Source organism: Carassius auratus, chromosome 12, assembly GCF_003368295.1.
Source record: "Carassius auratus strain Wakin chromosome 12, ASM336829v1, whole genome shotgun sequence".
Lineage (NCBI taxonomy): Eukaryota > Metazoa > Chordata > Actinopteri > Cypriniformes > Cyprinidae > Carassius > Carassius auratus.
Window position 1 is genome coordinate 2,901,193 of NC_039254.1, and position 18,908 is coordinate 2,920,100.

Here is an 18,908-nt window from a genome sequence, read left to right on the forward strand (position 1 = left end):
TAGAATAAGGGCTACAGTATATTGGATATTTAATAGTGCATGATAATTTCCTTTACTATTGCATTTATATTACCTTTGATGTCATCTTATTCTCTCTTGAAGTCTTTTAAAACAACAATTAAATGCAAGTCTAAAAATTAATAGTGTATTCATCTTTAATTCTTTATATTGTGATACCCAAATTAATTTTAATGATGTCCAACATTTCAAACCAAACTCTCCTCAAATTATTGTGCTTTGAGTTTATTGCTCTGTATTCTTTCTTAGTATGTTTCGACAATTGTCTCTTTATTTATCCTAAAGAATTTTAGGCTTAACTGAGATCTCCAAAATTCTTCTGGGCTGAACTGTCTCTGCATGATAGATAGTCCAGAGGACAGGTCTTACCCTGCATGCTCTGTGTTAAGCTGTGGACTGAGTAACACTGATTGCTTGGTGGTAAATTGTATGCAGGGATAAGCAGGGATCAGGGACAGATTATCCTTTCATTGCTGTAGTTGTGAATATACAGGCTTTGATTTGCTATCTAGGAGTTGGACCATCTTATAAGTCAGTGCCTTAGTGTGCTGGCCTTGCATGTTGATATTCCTGTGTTGCATCTTTGTGTTTTACTTCATCTATTTGTCTGTAATCCTCCGTTTCTCTTTTATTTATCCTGTGCTGCTGTCCAGTTAATTTTCACTCCTCTCAGTTTTTTACTCTTACTTGCAACTAGTCCGAGGGAATTTACAGGCTACACCCCACCCCGGTCAACCACAAGCAAATAACCGCAAGAGACCCACCCAAACAAGCCTGAAACCAGTAGTTATCCTCAGCCTGGCAAGGGATCTCTTTCTAAAAATGGTATCAAGCTCTTATTGTCTGGGATTCAGATGACCCTAGTGTTTTAAAGGTTGGTCTTTATGTGGTAAAGGGTGTAGCTCTGCCTGCATACTCTTTAACTTGCTTGAATAAGTAACATTTTGTAAAAGTATTTAAGAGGTATGGAGTAATTAAAGGAATAGTTGGCCCAGAAATCATTTTCATCATCTACTCACCCATATATCATTTTGTAGAAATTTCTTTCTTTACCTGTTTTTGTCCATATTACTTAATTCATTTGGGTACAAAACAACATTTGCCACCATTGACATTCATTGAAAAAAATAAGCACTGAAACATTTTTATTGCATTTTAACTATACATGGACATGGACATTACATAAGTTATCTTTTATATTAACATATTTATTACGATTTCTTTCAGCCAAAGTCCTATATTTGGTTCATATATATTTTTCCATTTTAAAGAAATAAGCTGTTTCGCTTGAAGAATACATATATTCATAAAAACATACTCCATCTTTTTTAACTTGATTTCCTTAGGATATAAACTAATTAAAAAGATTAAAGGCGACAGTGGTACCACCCTCGATTTCCCCAGTAGTATCTATACTACTGCGTTTGACCCTGCACCCGTTACACTCTGTATATGGCGCTGATTGATGCACACACCTGTGGGGAACTATTAGGTTCTGCTGTCTATATTCATTATCACAACCCTATTTGTAAGATTAACAAAAGATTATAACATTTATGGTGTGTGATCTGAGTTATTTTAAACCTACATTCAGGATTTTAATAGTCCAACTGGACTGAGCTCATCTCCATTCTTTGTCTAATTCTTCAATTAAGCTTTCGACTTCGGGGAGTGAGAAATGGAAAAGCGGGGTATATGATCCTGTGTTTACCGATTCCTCTTTCTTGATCTTCTGTCTCACTCAATCACAAGCTTTTTGTTTCCTGTGAACTTCATCCGAAAGTGAAAAAGTGAAAGTGACATGACATACAGCCAAGTATGGTGACCCATACTCAGAATTCGTGCTCTGCATTTAACCTATCCAAAGTGCACACACACAGCAGTGAACACACACACACACCATGAACACACCTGGAGCAGTGGGCAGCCATTTATGCTGTTGCACCCGGGGAGCAGTTGGGGGTTCAGTGCCTTGTTCAAGGGCACCTCTTGCCAGCCCGACACTTAAACCCACAACCTTAGGGTTAGGAGTCAAACTCTCTAACCACTAACCACTGTTCTTGGTGGTGTATTGGAATCCTGTCTTGTGTTCCGAACATCCTTATTTCATTGTGGGCCCACTCTATGTGCGCGCTCTATAACTAACGATGTGCCTGATTCCATTTCCAATATTTTTGGAATCTAGGCCTCTAAAAATGCACACATGTCATTTCCTCCTTTTTTTTTTCCCGGTAAACCCACCAGCTTCAGATTGTTCTGTCTATTTCTGTTTTCCATGTCGTTAAACTTTTCTGTCAGTTCTTTAACTTGTTATTCAAGGGAATTCGCACATGCGCTGAGTTCAATGATTTCATCTTCTGCTCCAGATATGCATTCCTCATATTCCTTCGTGCATTCCTTTATCTCTTTGATCGATGACATCAAGTTTACTCGTAACTTGTTTGTCCATTTCTTTAATGGCTTGTAACACTTCTGCATTGCTGGGGTTCAACTCTGTCACTGTAGTAGATTCGCTGTCGTCATCATTCTCTATATTAGGGATGTCAAACCCAGTTCCTGGAGGGCTGGAGCCCTGCAGAGTTTTGTTCCAACACCGCTCCAACACTCGTACCATGTAGTTTTTAAATAAGCCTGAAGGACTTGATTAGTTGGAGATTAGAGGTGTGTTTAATTAGGGTTGAATCTAAACTCTGCAGGGCTCTGGCCCTCCAGGAATTGAGTTTAATTGAGTTATCTTTTAGTTCGTCTGCGTAGTCAGAACCCTACCACATCTCTTCATTCAGAAAGTTCTGTTCTACTTTCGTGCATTAAATAACAAAGGATGTATCAACGTTTTAAGCTTAACTCTCGTCTTTTCCGTACCACTCCATAACCGGAAGTCACAAAGACTGAAACTTACTGATCTTCTTCCATGTGCCACGGAAGAAAGAAAGTCATATAACATTAAGGTGAATGAATGATAACATGATTTTAATTTTTGAGTGAAATATCCCTTCAGTGAATCTGATTTATTCCTCTGAATAAAAACAACGCTAGGTACACCTAGCATTATAAGAATAAATGACCGGACAAAAGTGGTGATGCTTTAACCTGTGGAGTAGATCCAGCTGTTAGAGGAAGTGGCTGTTGCTGTCTGACACACATCCTTAATCTTCATGCAGCAGCATCCCCTCCCTAGGCCTTCTGAGAAAGAAGGGATGACAGAGCCTCAGCCACTACTCCCATTCCCAGATCTCTCTGCTCACTCCCAGGAAAAGCTCTAAAATCCTGGATCCCACCTTAAAGCCCTTCTCTTTCAAAGCCCTTCATATTTGTCTCTTTACGTTGGACCTGCCCATTCAGGGATTTTCATGAAACTTTTTCAAAGTCAAGCCACAAATTAATTTTTCACATTTTCAACAGTTTTTAGGGGAAATCTGATAGATTTGGTAAATATGGTTATTTTAGAGCTTTGTAGCTGCTTCTAGATTTCTGAAAGAGCAGATTCAGTGTGGGCTTCTTATCAGATGTTGATAATCTGATCACAGAGGCAGATGGGAGATGACGATTCTGTGTTTTCCCACACACACACCCCACGACATCCTGGGATTCTGTTACACACACAATAGATTTCTGTGGGCAGCTGTTCTCTGGTATAGGGTGAACTTAAAGGGTTAAGAGTTAGATGAAAGTGAAATGTGATGGAATCAGCTAGATTTGCTAACATGTTCTGAGATCTCAGTGGATTTCTGAATGGGCGAGTCGTGATCAGAGGATAGATGGTGGATTCAGTGGCGTGTGCCATTAGCTGTAACATTAATGAAAGCGATCGCAAGAATATGTTTTGGCTATGACTTTGATAGAGGGCTTAATGACAGACTGTGATGTCACATTACTTGTTTTCGAAAATTACAAATCATACCAATGTTTATGCTGAAATGGCACTTTTGTGAGGGAACACATTGACTAGTGAAGGGGGGTGGGGCCAAATGGTTATAACGAAAGACAAAAGCATGGCATGAGTGAGCCTTTCCTAAAATTTGATTTTGTGTTTACAAATACTGTAAAATGCACATTAACATTTTTTTTTTTTCATTCAGCAAGGATGCTTTCAACTGGGAAAGTAACCATAGGGACTTTGAAATTACAAAAATTTATATTTAGAATAATCCCAGATCCCATGTTTTCATTGATATAATTTCTTGCCTTCTAAACACTGAATGATGACTCCTATAATAGCCTCTTTGAAAAATGTAGATTTTGTGGCTTCTCTTTCATTCATGGTCACGTCATTTGATAACTCATATAATGTGGAAAATTTGTCCTTGATCTTTACAGATAAAAAATTCATTGCATTATGAAAACAAACATCCTATAACTTTCAGAACTCAAATTCCTTTTAAAGAACAGTAGAGGATGGAAAATTCTTGTGAAAAGCTGTATTATGTCTACGTTGGTACAACATTTTAATTGGGACTTATGATGTAAAAATTGATAAAAAAAAATTTTATCTTGCTATTTTAAATTCTCTATATATTGAAAAATAAGACAATAGTTATTTATCAAAATGTTTCCTCTATCATTGTCATTAGTTGACATTGTGCTCCCTGAGGGGCTGATGTGGGTGAGTAGAGCCAGCCTGCTGTGTTGGGGTGTGGAGGCCTGGCCTGTGCTCCTTACACACAGACCTCACATTGATAGAAGAACAATGGTGCGGGTACACCGCAGCATCCTACTCCACTGGCTGGCACAAAAGAGTCTTTTCATGCAGGCTGCTCCAGGGCTGGCCTGACAGCCTGTTGCCACCAAAGGCACAAGCATCACTATCATGCCACCCTGCTTGCCAGTCATCCCTTGACATCACAACTGATATATAGCAGCACACATTCTATGTTGAATCTGTTTGACCGAGCTAAAACTTTTGTTACATTTACCTACTAGGACAGTTCACCCACAAATCAAATTCCAAGACTTTCAAGTTGTTCACAACTCATATCATTGTCTTTTTCACAAAAGGAGAAAGTTATTTTGCCTATAATAAAAGTGGATGTTGTCCATGGGCTGTAAAAAAAAATAACCGCCACCACCAAAAAAAAAAAAAAAAAAAAAATTCAGTTTACCTTGTGAGCTGTTTTTTAAGTTTTCAAAACCCATATAGCTTTAAGTAAGAAACATACTGAAATGTAATTAGCTGTTTTTTGTTGTATGGAAAAAGTAGCTAGGACAATTACATTAGTCTTCAAAACATTTGTAATAGTTTTGGACGTTTTTGGTTGAAGTCTCGTTTACCAAAACTGTGTGTTTAATCAAAATGCGGTAAAACAGCAATACTTTGACATTAGTCAAATTGGTTTATTATTTTAAAATTTAATTTATTTCTTCGATGGCAAAGCGGCATTTTCAGCAGCCATTAATCCAATCTTCAGTGTCACATGATCATTCAGAAATCATTCTCATATGCTGATTGGTGCTTAAGAAGCAATTCTTCAGTGTTGCTTAATATTTTTGGGGAAACCATTAAACATAGTATAAAAGTACACACATCAATTTCACAATTGGATCTGATTAAATCTGTTTTGAATACACTTCACATTGTGTCCATGGTGTTTTCTTCTGGTTTAAAGTATCGCTGCTAATTCTGTGAATCCCAGATGTTATTTGTGAATAGACCTGGGGGACTTGAGGCCTGTTTCTGTGACTTGTTTATGTGAATGTTGTTGTATGGTACATTTCTGCTCTGTGGGGCGTAAGTAAGGCACTCCCTGAGGACTGTAGCAGTTCTTAATACGACAGAGTCTTAACTGTTCCACATGTTTAATTAATTAAATGGAATCCTGAAAATAAAAAGACCAAGATCCATTCAGAGCTTCAGTGCCACACTATACTATAGTTCAGTATGAGACTATGAGGTCATGCCTCAAACTTCTAAGCACACTGACTGGGGCAGGATGGAGCGGAGGGAGGCTTGGCAAACCCGCAGGTTGAGAAGAAAGGGTTCCTTATTCTAGGCATGACCCAGGTCTGCTTGGAAGAACAAGGAAGTGAGGTTCCCCAGAGGATGGAGCTCAGAACAACAAGCTTTTTCAAAGTAGGGTGAACTTCAGTGTTACCAAGAAGTTGGGTATGGAGATATAGTAGTCGTTGGTTTGTCTGAATGACTAGTCAACACCTTTACTATGCTGGTTTAGGACTAACAAGCCCAGAAATTCATGTTAGTCACTTCAGCAGGATTTATTATTGTGTAAGCAGATTATACAGCTCATGAAACAGGACCTTAGCTATCCAGTGCTTTTTACTTGGTTTTGATTCAAAACAGATATAATTCATTAAGCTGCCCTTTCTTTACATAAAGCTCTGAAATCTAATTATACAAGCCACACTGACCTCAAACCAAACAGAGCTGTTAGAATCATGGTTAAATAAATATTCTATAATATGCATGAATGTGAATACAGCAAATGATGTGCTCGTCTTTCTGCTGCAGGTTTGAAAAGGGTCGTATCTACAGCTACATCGGAGAAGTGGTGGTTTCAGTTAACCCTTACCGTGCCATGAACATTTACGGACGGGACACCATCGAGCAGTACAAAGGAAGAGAGCTGTATGAGCGACCGCCACATCTATTCGCCATCGCTGATGCTGCATACAAAGCCATGAAGAGGAGGAACAAAGACACTTGCATTGTTATTTCAGGTAGATTATGACAATGAGCACATGGCTGAATCTGTGAAGCAGCCACTAAAGTAATATTACATTTTTAGGAGAAAAATGCATTACTTCATCCTCAAATAATATAAAAACAGCCTGTTGTCTTCTTTCTATTCGATTAAATAACAGACTTACTGGAATACAGGCTTTCGGGGTCTTCTTGTGGGGCCGCAGTATGACTGGGAATGATGTGATTAGATCTGTGGTCAGATGAGAATAGCTCGGCACTGACGTGGTGTGTGGTTTCCCAGTCACAGAGGACTGCTTGAGCAGGAGCTCACAATAGATTTCAGTGCATGAGGAAATTGTTTTCTCAAGACATACCCATTGTGTGAAAAAGATCAACAACAATATGGTTGTTTCACAATTTCTACAAAAATCTCTCTTTGAGACATTGTTTGTTTTCCGTCTGGGATGCTGTGGAACTATTCTGAGGTGGGGCACATAGCTCAAGGGAAATAATATGGTGACCACTCAGATGTTGCCTCTATAAGAAAACATTGATTATTATCCAGTGAGTGACCACAGGTGGTGACTGCACGGCAAAAATATTTGGTATGTGTGGTGCCACCTTGTGGCTAAAAGAGGAACATGTTTTTTTGTGTGAAGTATAATAAAGTGAGAAGATCATTTTGTGGCTTTGTTTAACCAATAAATTCCAGGAATGCTTCTGTGTGGTTTTATAATACTATCAGATAAGATAAATAGGTTAGGGTCTTACCAAAAAAATGAAGTGAAAGCTTTGGATTTTTTTAGTTTGTTTCCTTTTCTCCCTAGCCTTGCTCTTAGCCCCAAGGGAATGTTAAATGTATATGTGATACTTACAATAATTATTTCATGTTATTGTTAAAATTACACTTCTGTTCCAAAAATTGGGGAAAGTAAAATGTTATCTTTTAAAGAAGTCTCTTATGGTGTTCAAGACTGCATTGAACTATACTAAAAACAGTAATATTATTTAAAATAGCTTTTTCATGTAATTTAATTAAATTAAGTCATTATAATTAATTGTTATAATTTTATTTTTATTTTTTTGCAATTATTTTTGTTCATTTATTTATTTATTTTTGCTCAAATTCGTAGGTTAGTATTGTTAGTAGTGTAAGAAAAAAAAAGATTTCTTTAAAAAAATTTAAATAAGCAAAATAGAAGCTTTTAACAAGTAGTCTCAGATTTTTTTGAATATCGTAGATTGTAACGGCTATAATTAGTTCCTTCAGTTTATTAAATCCTATTAAATACTCATATATGTAAGTATTAGTCATTGTTTTTTCTTTTGCAGGGGAGAGCGGAGCTGGAAAAACGGAGGCTAGTAAATATATTATGCAATATATTGCTGCTATCACCAATCCCAGCCAAAGAGCAGAGGTGGAGAGGTACGTACAACAAAAAGCCTTTCTGTTCCTGTCTCCTCGCTGCTGCAGAGATGAGTCATATAAAGACCATGCTGTATAGCATGCCTCCTTAATGTTATAATCAACAACCACTGAGTATTTCGGTATTTTATTCTGTTTATGTAGTAGCTGTTCATAATCACATGAATCACTGCTTAGTTACAACTAAGTGAAAGCGTCATTTTCAAAGTGAATTTAGTAAGTGAATGAATAATACATTTCCTCTGGGGGAGAGACAGAAGTGAAATGTAGGGCAGAGATTAAAATAGTGCTGGGTCACTTTAAATGAAATATGACAGATCCAAGTCAAGCTTGATAAATTAATGATTGGAAAGTCCACTATGCTTTTTGCTTTTTTCCTCTTTTAAATATGTATCTTGGGAAATATAACACCCAGTATAGGAATATATAGGGCATGCTACGTTTAATCATGCATCACTCTTATGCAACATGCTACATAGTTTTAACTATGCAGTAATAGTGATAAAAATAAAAATAAATCATGTTGTGCAACTGTTATCCACTGTCAGATGGATACTCATTTCACTGATTTTGCACCCATAAGATATTGTTTATTTTCTCTGCTTGCTAAAGGTTAAAGCTCTTTGGAAACTGGGCATTGATCAGTGGACGTACATCTAAAATTATGCCAGAATACAGGGGCATCCAGCACTGATAAGAGTTTTTGTAGTCTATAGTGATTTCCAACCAGGATATCATATACATGAGGGGGCACTTAAGCAGGTTGTAGAGAGTAATAAGAGTTAAGATTTTTCTTTGTTAAACCTATAAATCAGAAATGATGACTTTAAAATAAATACATTATTTAGACCATTGAAAGATAATTAAAAATACTTAACTTTGATGTTGCTTTTGGGATACCTAAAGCAACACTGTGCTAAAAGTCCGAAAGCAAAGTGGAATTTTACAGGATGCTCTTGGTATTTGGGTCACAAAATGGAGGAAAGCGTCCTGCTTAATGCCTGACAGGCTTGTAACCGTAGGGGTAGGACCTCTTCAGCTTGTGGGGCACCTTCCTCAAATGCTTAGTGGTCATGCATGGCTTTTCGGCAAGAGAACCAATGCTGAGCATTCTGTGGTCTGACCCATGCAGCAGGCCTCATAAATCATCCACTGAAACACTCTAACTTAACCGCCATGCTGGGATACCACATGGTGATACTATATACACTAAAATAGCCTAATATAACCATGAAAACCTGCTCGTAAAGGCTTCATAGAGACAGATTTGTGTATTTACCCTACCAAATGTCAGAAGCAATCAGATCCATCAGCCTCATATTAAAACTGAAACATGCTTAGCTGTAGTAGTAGAACTGATGCACAAGTGGCTAATAAATGCAGTAGAAATGAAAAGAGTGTGTGTTTATACAGGGTAAAAAACATGCTGCTGAAGTCCAACTGTGTCCTGGAGGCTTTTGGGAATGCCAAGACCAACCGCAATGATAACTCCAGTCGGTTCGGCAAGTACATGGATATCAACTTTGATTTTAAGGGAGACCCTATTGGTGGCCATATCAACAACTACCTGCTTGAGAAGGTAGGGGGCTCTAAAGAGGAGAAAATAAAGCTACTTACATGTGACTGTCTCACAGGGTTGCATGATTAGTTAAAATGAAACCAAAATCACGATTTGGCTTGGTGTGTTTTATCAAATTACAGTGGTTGCAATTTTATTAAAAGTGCTGTATGTACGATTTTGACTCTAATAAAGCATAAAAATAGCATAATAGGTTTGCATATATTTAAGAAACATGCTAAGTTAATGTACTTGTTTATCTGAAAAACAATGCTAACAATCAGTTATTCTCCTTTGAAAAAGCGCGCTCCGGGTCGCAATGTCTGTCTGCTAGTTTACCCAATTGTATTTCAGCACCCCAAGTTGCCAGTTGGCGGAAAACACAGCACATTTCATTAAGTTCATTGTCAAATTGCACTCTTTCCTGTTTGTGTTGTCAATCTGGCAACATATTTGTGCATTAAAGTCTGTGGTGGAGGGGCCCTCTCTAATATTTAGAATATGGACTGCTATACCTAGTTCAACCAGTCGGTGTCAATCCTACATACAGCACCTTTAAATGCTTGATTTTTTTTCATAATTAAATATTACGATAGTAATATTGCTGATTTTGTTCAATATTGTTACAAATTGTCTTACATTTTTGATTGTTAACAAGAAGTTGAATTTTTTTTTAATGTTTATTAAAAACACTCAGAAAATCAACAACCTGGCAATGATAAATGATAAGTATGGTAACTTAGCATGTTCATACAATATGTGCTGAAGAAGCTATGAAATATTTGTTTATTATAATTTCATATGATCTTCACTTTAGCGTTAACACTTCTTAAAATCTCTTCCTTAGTCCCGAGTCATTTTTCAGCAGGAAGGAGAGAGGAGTTTCCACTCTTTCTACCAGGTGAGCGAAGGACTCACCACAGACATTAAAAAGCTGTTTTTGTTTTGCCAGCTGTTCCAGACACCAGACAAATCCCACCAAACCTGTGTTTATGACTCCTTTGTCAGAGCCTTCAAAGCCTAATCATCTCTCACTTTTATTGCCCTCACAAAATAATGCCCTATTGCTTCAAAACATGTGCAAAACATCAGAACAATTCCATCTGCCTATTAATGCTCTGCAAACCATTATTAACAAGACTATAATTTACATGCTTCTCCATATCAACACAGGAGAAATTATCCTGTAGGGAAAGTCAAAAGTTTTTTTTAAATCTATTTTTTTAGCTGGTGAAAGGAGCTCCAGATGCTCAGCTGCGGTCCCTGCACATTCACAGAGACCCCACAGCATACACCTACATCAAAGTTGGAGGCCACATAAAGGTATTGCACCATGTACAAATTAAAATAGACAATGTCTATTGTGGTTGGTTAAGTTTTTGTAATATATGAAAAATCTCTTTGGGTTGTTACAGACATCAAAAAGGATCCCAAGATCATCTTGGGAAAATAAAACCATTCTAGGGCAATCACACATGATCGGGCAGGGAATTTGATTATAGTTGTTTATGGGTACAGCAGCCACTAGTGCATATTAAAACCTATTAGTAATTGCCTCATATCTTTAGCCTGTTGAGTCAAGGGATGTTTCATTGCTTCTGCAGGGAGTTTTATGAGCGGGCACAAAAACAAATTTAGAGCAACAAATAAGGTGTCGTCATGGAACAGGGCAGATTTTTGAGCTCACAGAGGTCTGAAACAAACAGCCTGGAGCGCTTAGAACATTTCAAAGTCTTTTATAGGTGCACATGCTGGCTAAACTTCACACTCTGTCCAGCACAACTGTGGCCGCAAAAGGTTCCTGCTGTATGAAATCAGTGTTTCTCTGCAGGAGCTGTTAGCCGTGTGCATGCTAGAATAATTAGCGTTTTAAGGGATGCACACTTGTTTTAAGAAGTCTAGGGATTGAGTTGCCATGTTAGCAATTTTCAGATTGAATTGCTCGACTGTAAATTAGATTTTAATGTTGTAGTATGTTTAATGGCTTTGATTTCCCTTCACTAAATGAAGGACTTTTAGCCAGTTTACCAACCAGCCTGTTATCCCTAAAGCTGAATTAGTCAGAAGCGATGCCTGGATGTTTTAACTTTATTTAATGTATCAGGATCTGTCAGCTTTTGTTTGTGACCGTAACTCACTCAGATTGTCTTTTCAATCTTGCAGTCCTCTATAAATGACAGTGCTGATTTTAAAGCTGTCACTGATGCCATGAAGGTCATTGGATTCACTACAGAGGAGATTCAGACGGTCTACAAGATCCTGGCTACCATCTTGCATCTGGTTTAGTATTTCCTATGCTTGTTTAAAAAGTATTACTAACTGCAGCCAGTTGCTGTCACTCAAACTCATTGATTGATGAATTATTTGATCTTTCCAGGGAAATCTGACGTTTGGAAGTGATGGAGACGTGACTCTAATTGAGAACTCTAAGCTAGTGTCAGTTCTGGGGGATTTGCTGTCCACCAAAGATGAGAATGTAGAAAAGGCTCTCCTCTATCGCACAGTGGCCACCGGCCGTGATGTCATTGACAAACAGCACACTCATCAAGAGGCCAGTTATGGCCGCGATGCTTTGGCCAAGGTATGATTTGGGGCTCCGGAAGCCTTATTTTAGGAGACTATGGTAAACAAAATTGTGGTAACTGCTGGACCAAAAATTTGCATATGAACTACATGACAACGCCTGAATTAAAACTTCTACAGGCCCTAAATATGATAAATGATAGTTTTTATCCACTATAATGATAATGATAATTGATTTCACACGTTATTTTCTGAATTTTTGTATTATTTGTTGTACTCTTTTATATTTTACTACTCTTATAAAAAGTAAAAAATATTACCTTTATTTAACAAGGACGCATTAAATTAATCAAAAGGGACAATAAAGATATAGGGCCCTATAATACACCCAGCGCAATGCGACGCAAGGCGCAGTGCAAGTGTGTTTGCTAGTTTCAGTCCGACGCTGTTCGAATTTTCCCATCCAGCATCACTTCGTTTAATTAGCAAATGCATTTGCACTCATTTTTGCACCCATGGGTGAGCTGGTCTAAAAAAGAGGTGTGTTAAGGCGCATTGCTATTTTAAGGAGCTGAAAATAGAGTGTGCCATAGTCCAGCTCAATCCTGGTCTAAAGTCTGCCAATGTTTTTTCTTTGTTATTTAAGGAGTGTACACGCTGCTTATTAAACACAGGGATGCACAGCAGCACACAAACATGCCAAATATAAAAAATTAAAGGAGTACAATCCATAAGATTTTTTTTGTAGGCTAAATATATATATTTATATGCCTACGTGTAGGCTTGCCAAATTCCGCCGTGTAAATAGCAAATTCTTTTCAACTTTTTATTGACCAAAGAATCCTGAAAAGAGTATCTTGGTCTACATATAAATATTAAGCACAATATTTGAATAAAATCTCATTGAAATTTTAATATTTTTCAATTGACAAATTCACATTTTATAGTTTTTGTTTTTTGTAATTTTTTTCTCTGTAGTTATAGAAACAGTATCATCTTAGTTGTACAATTACAAATGAAATATTGACCAATACAGACAATCTCTGATGATTAAACTATTCACATCTCAGTCTCTTCATCCACCAGTTGACTTTCACTCTTTATTTGCTTCTCACAGGCCATTTATGAGCGGCTTTTCTGTTGGATTGTGGGAAGAATCAATGATATCATTGAGGTTAAAAACTATGACGCCAGGGTTCATGGGAAGAACACAGTCATTGGAGTCCTGGACATCTATGGCTTTGAGATCTTTCAGAATAACAGGTGAGAGCATATGCTGTACCATAACAGGCAATATAATTCTTCTCCCTTCAGTATAATTATAGTGTCTCTCTCCAATTTCTTCTTTGTTTTATACAGCTTTGAGCAATTCTGTATAAACTACTGTAATGAGAAACTACAGCAGCTCTTCATTCAGTTGGTGTTGAAACAAGAGCAGGAAGAGTATCAGAGAGAGGGCATCCCCTGGAAACATGTGGGTCTTATTTGATTCTTTCTTCTCAAACTTTTCATTTTTACTGTTTATATTATAAAAAGATAAACTCTTTTTGCATGGATCTACGTGGCTTTGATGTAATAACTAAATAAACTTGGTTGTGATTTGTGTTTGTGTGTTCATGGAAACAGATTGACTACTTCAACAATCAGATCATTGTGGATCTGGTGGAACAGCAGCATAAGGGCATTTTTGCCGTCCTCGATGAGGCGTGCATGAATGTGGGGAAGGTGACAGATGAGATGTTCCTGCAGGCTCTCAATGGAAAACTGGCAAAACATGCCCACTACACCAGCCGCAAGGTATTGAAAATAACACATGCAAATGAATTACTTAAAGGGGACATAACACATAGTTTCGCCCAATCTCATGTTAACCCTGAGTTACCTATAGAGTATTATTGCATTCTTTATATCTTTGAAAAGTCTTTAGTTTTACCAGAAAAGAAAGATATAGCTTTACTTTTCTTCTCGATGTGCAAATCCAGCATTGAACTGGGCCTTGTTTATAAAACATTAGTCACTGAAATGACAGGAACAAACAAACACACTTGAGAAACTCTGTTGCTGCCCCAGAAAAACAAACAGCATCCAACTGTTCACGAACATTGGGTTCTTTGGGAAGCTGAACAAGGATCTTTCCCTTCTTTGGAGGCATTCTTTTTTTGCAAGTCCAGTGCAGTGCTGTTGATGACTTCCATAACGCAAAATGTAGAAGGTTGATGGCATGCTCTTGCTTTCACTCTGATTGATGTGTGTGTGCACTTTTCAGAGATAAGTGACTATTCAAGGAATTCCGCCCTTCATGACATCATGAAGGGGCATGGTCGAAAAAACTTTCAGAAACTTTTACAGTAAGAACCTGGAAGGAGTTTATTTGGCACAGAAATATTCCAAATGGTTTTTTTAAACTTTGGCCATGTTTAGCATTTAGAATACAACTCTTTTAACAGTGTAAATAACTCAGAATGCATGAAATAGCCCTTTAAGGGTGCATTTATTTGAACAAACATGCAGTAAAAATATCAATGTAGTGAAATATCACTACAATTTTAAATAACTATTTTCTAATATAACACAGCAATTTATTTTTGTGATGGCAAAGCTGAATTTTCAGCAGCCATAACTTGTCTTCAGTATCGCATGATCCTTCAGAAATCATTGTAATATGTTGATTTGGTGCTTAACAAACAATTATCTTTTATTGTCAATGTTGAAAACAGTTTCCATACTGTAAAATTAGAAATAGTATTATGATAGAATGCTAGCATAATTGAATCTTGTGCATTACTCTTAACCAACACAAGGGGGCAATAATGTTCAATGTTCTCCAGTATTTCTCAGTGCAGAGCCTTCGGTGATGTCACTGGCAACCAATGGAAGCTAGTAAGTCTGATGTTTCACATCCTTGGCAAAGTGTCAGAAAGTAAGAGGGAGTAGGAGAGTTATGGATGGAGACGGGCTGAGATAAAGACAGAAAAAGGCAGTGAACGAAACAAAATGTAAACATAACCCACCTTGCAGAGCTCTAGACAGACAGGATCTCTGGAATCTAATCAGCCCTTCGTGCATTGCCCTGGGCACAGACCCAGCTAAAGGGTGAGTTAGTTACAACTTTATCAAAATGTTCTCAGAATGTATCCTCATTTCATGCTGCATTTACCGGTACATCGAAGGGGGAAGGAGAAGTGAGCTGGCATTGCCTGCCCCCTGATAATTCCCCAACGTCAGGCTGTGTGAATAATCGAAAGTCTCCCTGGATGCAGGAATAATAAGTGTCCTTCAGAGCTGATTTGTAATGCAGAGGATTACTCCTCACTGTGAAGGAATCTCAGGCCTGTTAGCTAGATAGATGATGTGCCTTTCTCCTGCTGCACGTGAGCACAAACATCTGCATATGTGTATCCATTTCAGTATGTTTTAGATATGACTAATCCAATTATGTATTGGTTACTCTCAAATAATTTAACATGCAAAATGAGCATATGAAAGAGAAATTAAACGGTCAGTAGGGGGAAATGGATAAGAAAAGCTTTATAATATATTCAGGTGTGTGTTTATCTAACAAATTATATAGAGGCTGTGACACTTTCATCTTTCAGCCATCTCTTAAGATGTTTCCAGGCTTGTTTATGGTGATAGACATCCTCTCTGGGAGACACAAACTGTGCAGGCCACTTTCACAACATAATTAGGAGTTGCTTGTAAAAAATCTGTGGCAGAATCTCTTGCGGTTTTTTTTCCCCACACTGAGGATGTTTACCCTCTTTGCTTTGCTCTTTTCCTCTGAAATCAAACAAGGGGAAAACTTTCCCTCTTAAATCAAAACGGCAGAGTATGAAATGTATGCTCTGTGGACTGGAGTTGTTTCTCTGTAGTTCTTTTCTCTTAACTTGGGCCTGATAGGAAACATGGAACTTGCTCTGCCATAATCTGCACTTTCTGTACAGAGTTTCAGCGAAGTAAGAGATAAAAAAAATGGTTCATTATTTCATACATTTGTTTGTTTTTGATTTTTAAATTCAAATGTTCTGTATGATTTGTGGATGACTGCTTTTAAGTTATGGCGATTATAGATAGATTGTAGAGCATAGCTGTTTCATTTAGAGTGGGGGAGAGCGATGAGTTTCTGCACTTTCTGCTCATTTATTTTAAAAACATTCAGTAAAGTTCTTTAAGATTTTTATTTAACTTAAAATCATGAACAGGTGTTAATAGTGAACTTACTTCGTACACAACAAACATTATGAAAAATACTACTGTTACTATACTTACGTTAAAATCGTTTTCAGTAAGATTGTTTCTGAAAGAAGTCCAGTATGCACACAAAGCTGCATTTTCTTTTTTTGTGCAAAAATGCACGAAAATTTCAAACGTATTCCAATTTAAAACAACCTTTTTCAATTTTCTATTTCTATTTAGAAATATAATTTATTCACTGTATGGCAAAGCTCAACAGTCATTTAAGTTCTTCCAAATTTTAATGTTAACTGTAATTACAAATACTGTACGTTCAGCATTCCTTGGACCCATTTCCACTGCTCTATAGCTGTTATATTAATATGTTCATGGAGACAGAAACAATGTTGATTTTTTGTAATACTGCTACTGTACTAAATAAGTCCCAAGTCTTTTTTTCTTTCAAATCTTAAAAAAATTCTGGGTTAATAATTACTGATAATTGTCTGGTATTGCATTATTATATTTATTTGTCCTCACAAATATTTCTAAACTATGTACACAGTTTAAAGACCAAATATTGCTGGAGTCGTGGTCTAGTGGTTAGATGCTGAGCTTTGCTTTTCATGCTGGAGATGTTTTTATTCACCTATACAAAACAATTTTCCCTCTTTAAATGTAAAAAAAAAAAAAAAGATTAATAATATCTTGTCGTAAAACATTGCTTTGATGTAAGAAGCCGCACTTATACATCTTATTGCTTGTATAAAGAGTTTGACTTAGCCTGTATAGGTATTCTTTATCCAAGATAACAACATCAGATGTAATGGCAGATCTAGCCTCAGGCTGCTATATCCATTTCAATAATGTGCCTGATTTACAGCCACCTTCTCCACCTGTGCTTTTTTTATTTTTTTAGCTTGTTTACGTCTTCCTTCATGTGCCTCGCAGGCTCTTGGTGTTCTCTGTGTTTCCCACTTTTTCATCGCACCCTTAAAATGGCTTTGATCCTTCCAGATGTGTTATAAAAAATTCTTCTTTTCCCATCAGGATTTAATTACTGTTATTTGCTGACACAAGCGGCTGTCTGATGGGCTTTGTTTCTTTCTCTTGGTCTTCTCTTTGATCCCAATTCCCCACCCCTTGTTTTCCCTCTCTTCATCACGTGGCGATTACAGGTGTGGCTGTGTGAGAGGATGCTTCCATGGGAGTGCGTGGATGTCTGGTTGTGTGAAGGCGAGACGTGCATCGACACGTCATAGAACCTGGATTTTGGACACCGCTTTTAAGTTTAGCGTTAGCTAGGTTTTTCTTGAATTTCTTTCCACATGACTCATGGTAGTGTCGGCCAGTGTATTGAACTCTGCTTCAGCTTTACCCTGCAGTGCTGGTCAAGTGATTTCAACTTTGACCTTGCTTGCAGCTGACCTTTCAAAGTGCATCCAATTTGCATGACAAATCACAAGGATTATTTGTTTTATTCTCAAATGTTTTCACAGTTTACTGTTACATTGGCCCCTGTGTTTGATCTAGACGTCTAGAGTCCACAGTGATTTGGATACCTTTTTGCTGTTGGCTGTGTTAATGTGTGAATGGCAGATTTTTGGCTTTTTTGGCAGGCGCTATTGCCATTACTTTGTTTGTTTGGCTTAACCAACACTCTGTATTGAGAAGCACAGGTGTTAGACAGGATGGTGTGGTCCTGGGGGGTGAGAATAGAGCTTGGAGTAGGAGGGTGGGGAGGCATCTGTGTGACCAGCAGGTTCCAGGATTAAATGTGTCTGTACAATCACACTTTTTTTTTTTAACCCTGTTAATCAGGACCGGGTAGAATTGGTGTGCTTGTAGTTTGTTACTGTGGCCTACAGATTTGGACAGGTGTACTAAAATTGTGTAGATGATGTGAGTTTAAATTCAGATTCTACAAATAATAGTTGCCAAAAATGCTTTAGTGCAGCAACATTTAATGTTGGTGGCTAAACCTAATCGGTTTTATTCTTTTTCTTGTGATTAAAGCTTGAGGCTGTTAAGTGAAAGATCATTGGTTCAATCCTATTTAAGCATGTGCAAGAATGTACTGGGGAAGACTGGGATTTTGCTTAGTTAAACCTAATAAACATCATTTGCATCTTAAAAATATTAAGGCTGCCAGCAGATAAAAATAATGGATTGTAATTCATTTGCTTTTTAACTTATAATTTATTCCTTTGTTGACAGCTGAATTCTGAGCAGCCATTATGCCAATCTTCAATCACGCTTACATGCACACCAGTAAGCTGATAACTTACAAATATTAACTTATTAAGCTGTGTTTACATGACTTCATTATTAAATTAGGTTATTTCCCTGTAGTGACGTCAAAATATAATAATTTGCGTATCTGACATGCATTTGTCAGTTGTGATGTTAAATTATGTTTGCAACATGGCAATTTGCAACAGTTGGGAAACTTACAGCCTGTATATTATCCTCTCATTCAGTTATAAACATAGCATTGTGACTGAACAACTACTTCTGCTGCTGCACATTTTTATAATTTTCTGAGTCTTGGAAAAAAAAAATACTTCCTTCTT

The 18,908-nt window shown here is 37.3% G+C and overlaps 1 protein-coding gene across 1 annotated transcript in view; it reads left to right on the plus strand.

The window, feature by feature from the left end:
* Positions 1-18,908, plus strand: part of myo1d (myosin 1D) — a 67,679-nt gene that overhangs the window by 8,606 nt on the left and 40,165 nt on the right. The window contains exons 2-11 of the mRNA XM_026276261.1: positions 6,482-6,690; positions 7,988-8,081; positions 9,495-9,660; positions 10,487-10,540; positions 10,867-10,962; positions 11,803-11,919; positions 12,017-12,220; positions 13,280-13,425; positions 13,522-13,636; positions 13,789-13,959. Coding sequence (XP_026132046.1) covers positions 6,482-6,690; positions 7,988-8,081; positions 9,495-9,660; positions 10,487-10,540; positions 10,867-10,962; positions 11,803-11,919; positions 12,017-12,220; positions 13,280-13,425; positions 13,522-13,636; positions 13,789-13,959 — 1,372 coding nt within the window. The remainder of the gene's footprint in view (positions 1-6,481; positions 6,691-7,987; positions 8,082-9,494; positions 9,661-10,486; positions 10,541-10,866; positions 10,963-11,802; positions 11,920-12,016; positions 12,221-13,279; positions 13,426-13,521; positions 13,637-13,788; positions 13,960-18,908) is intronic.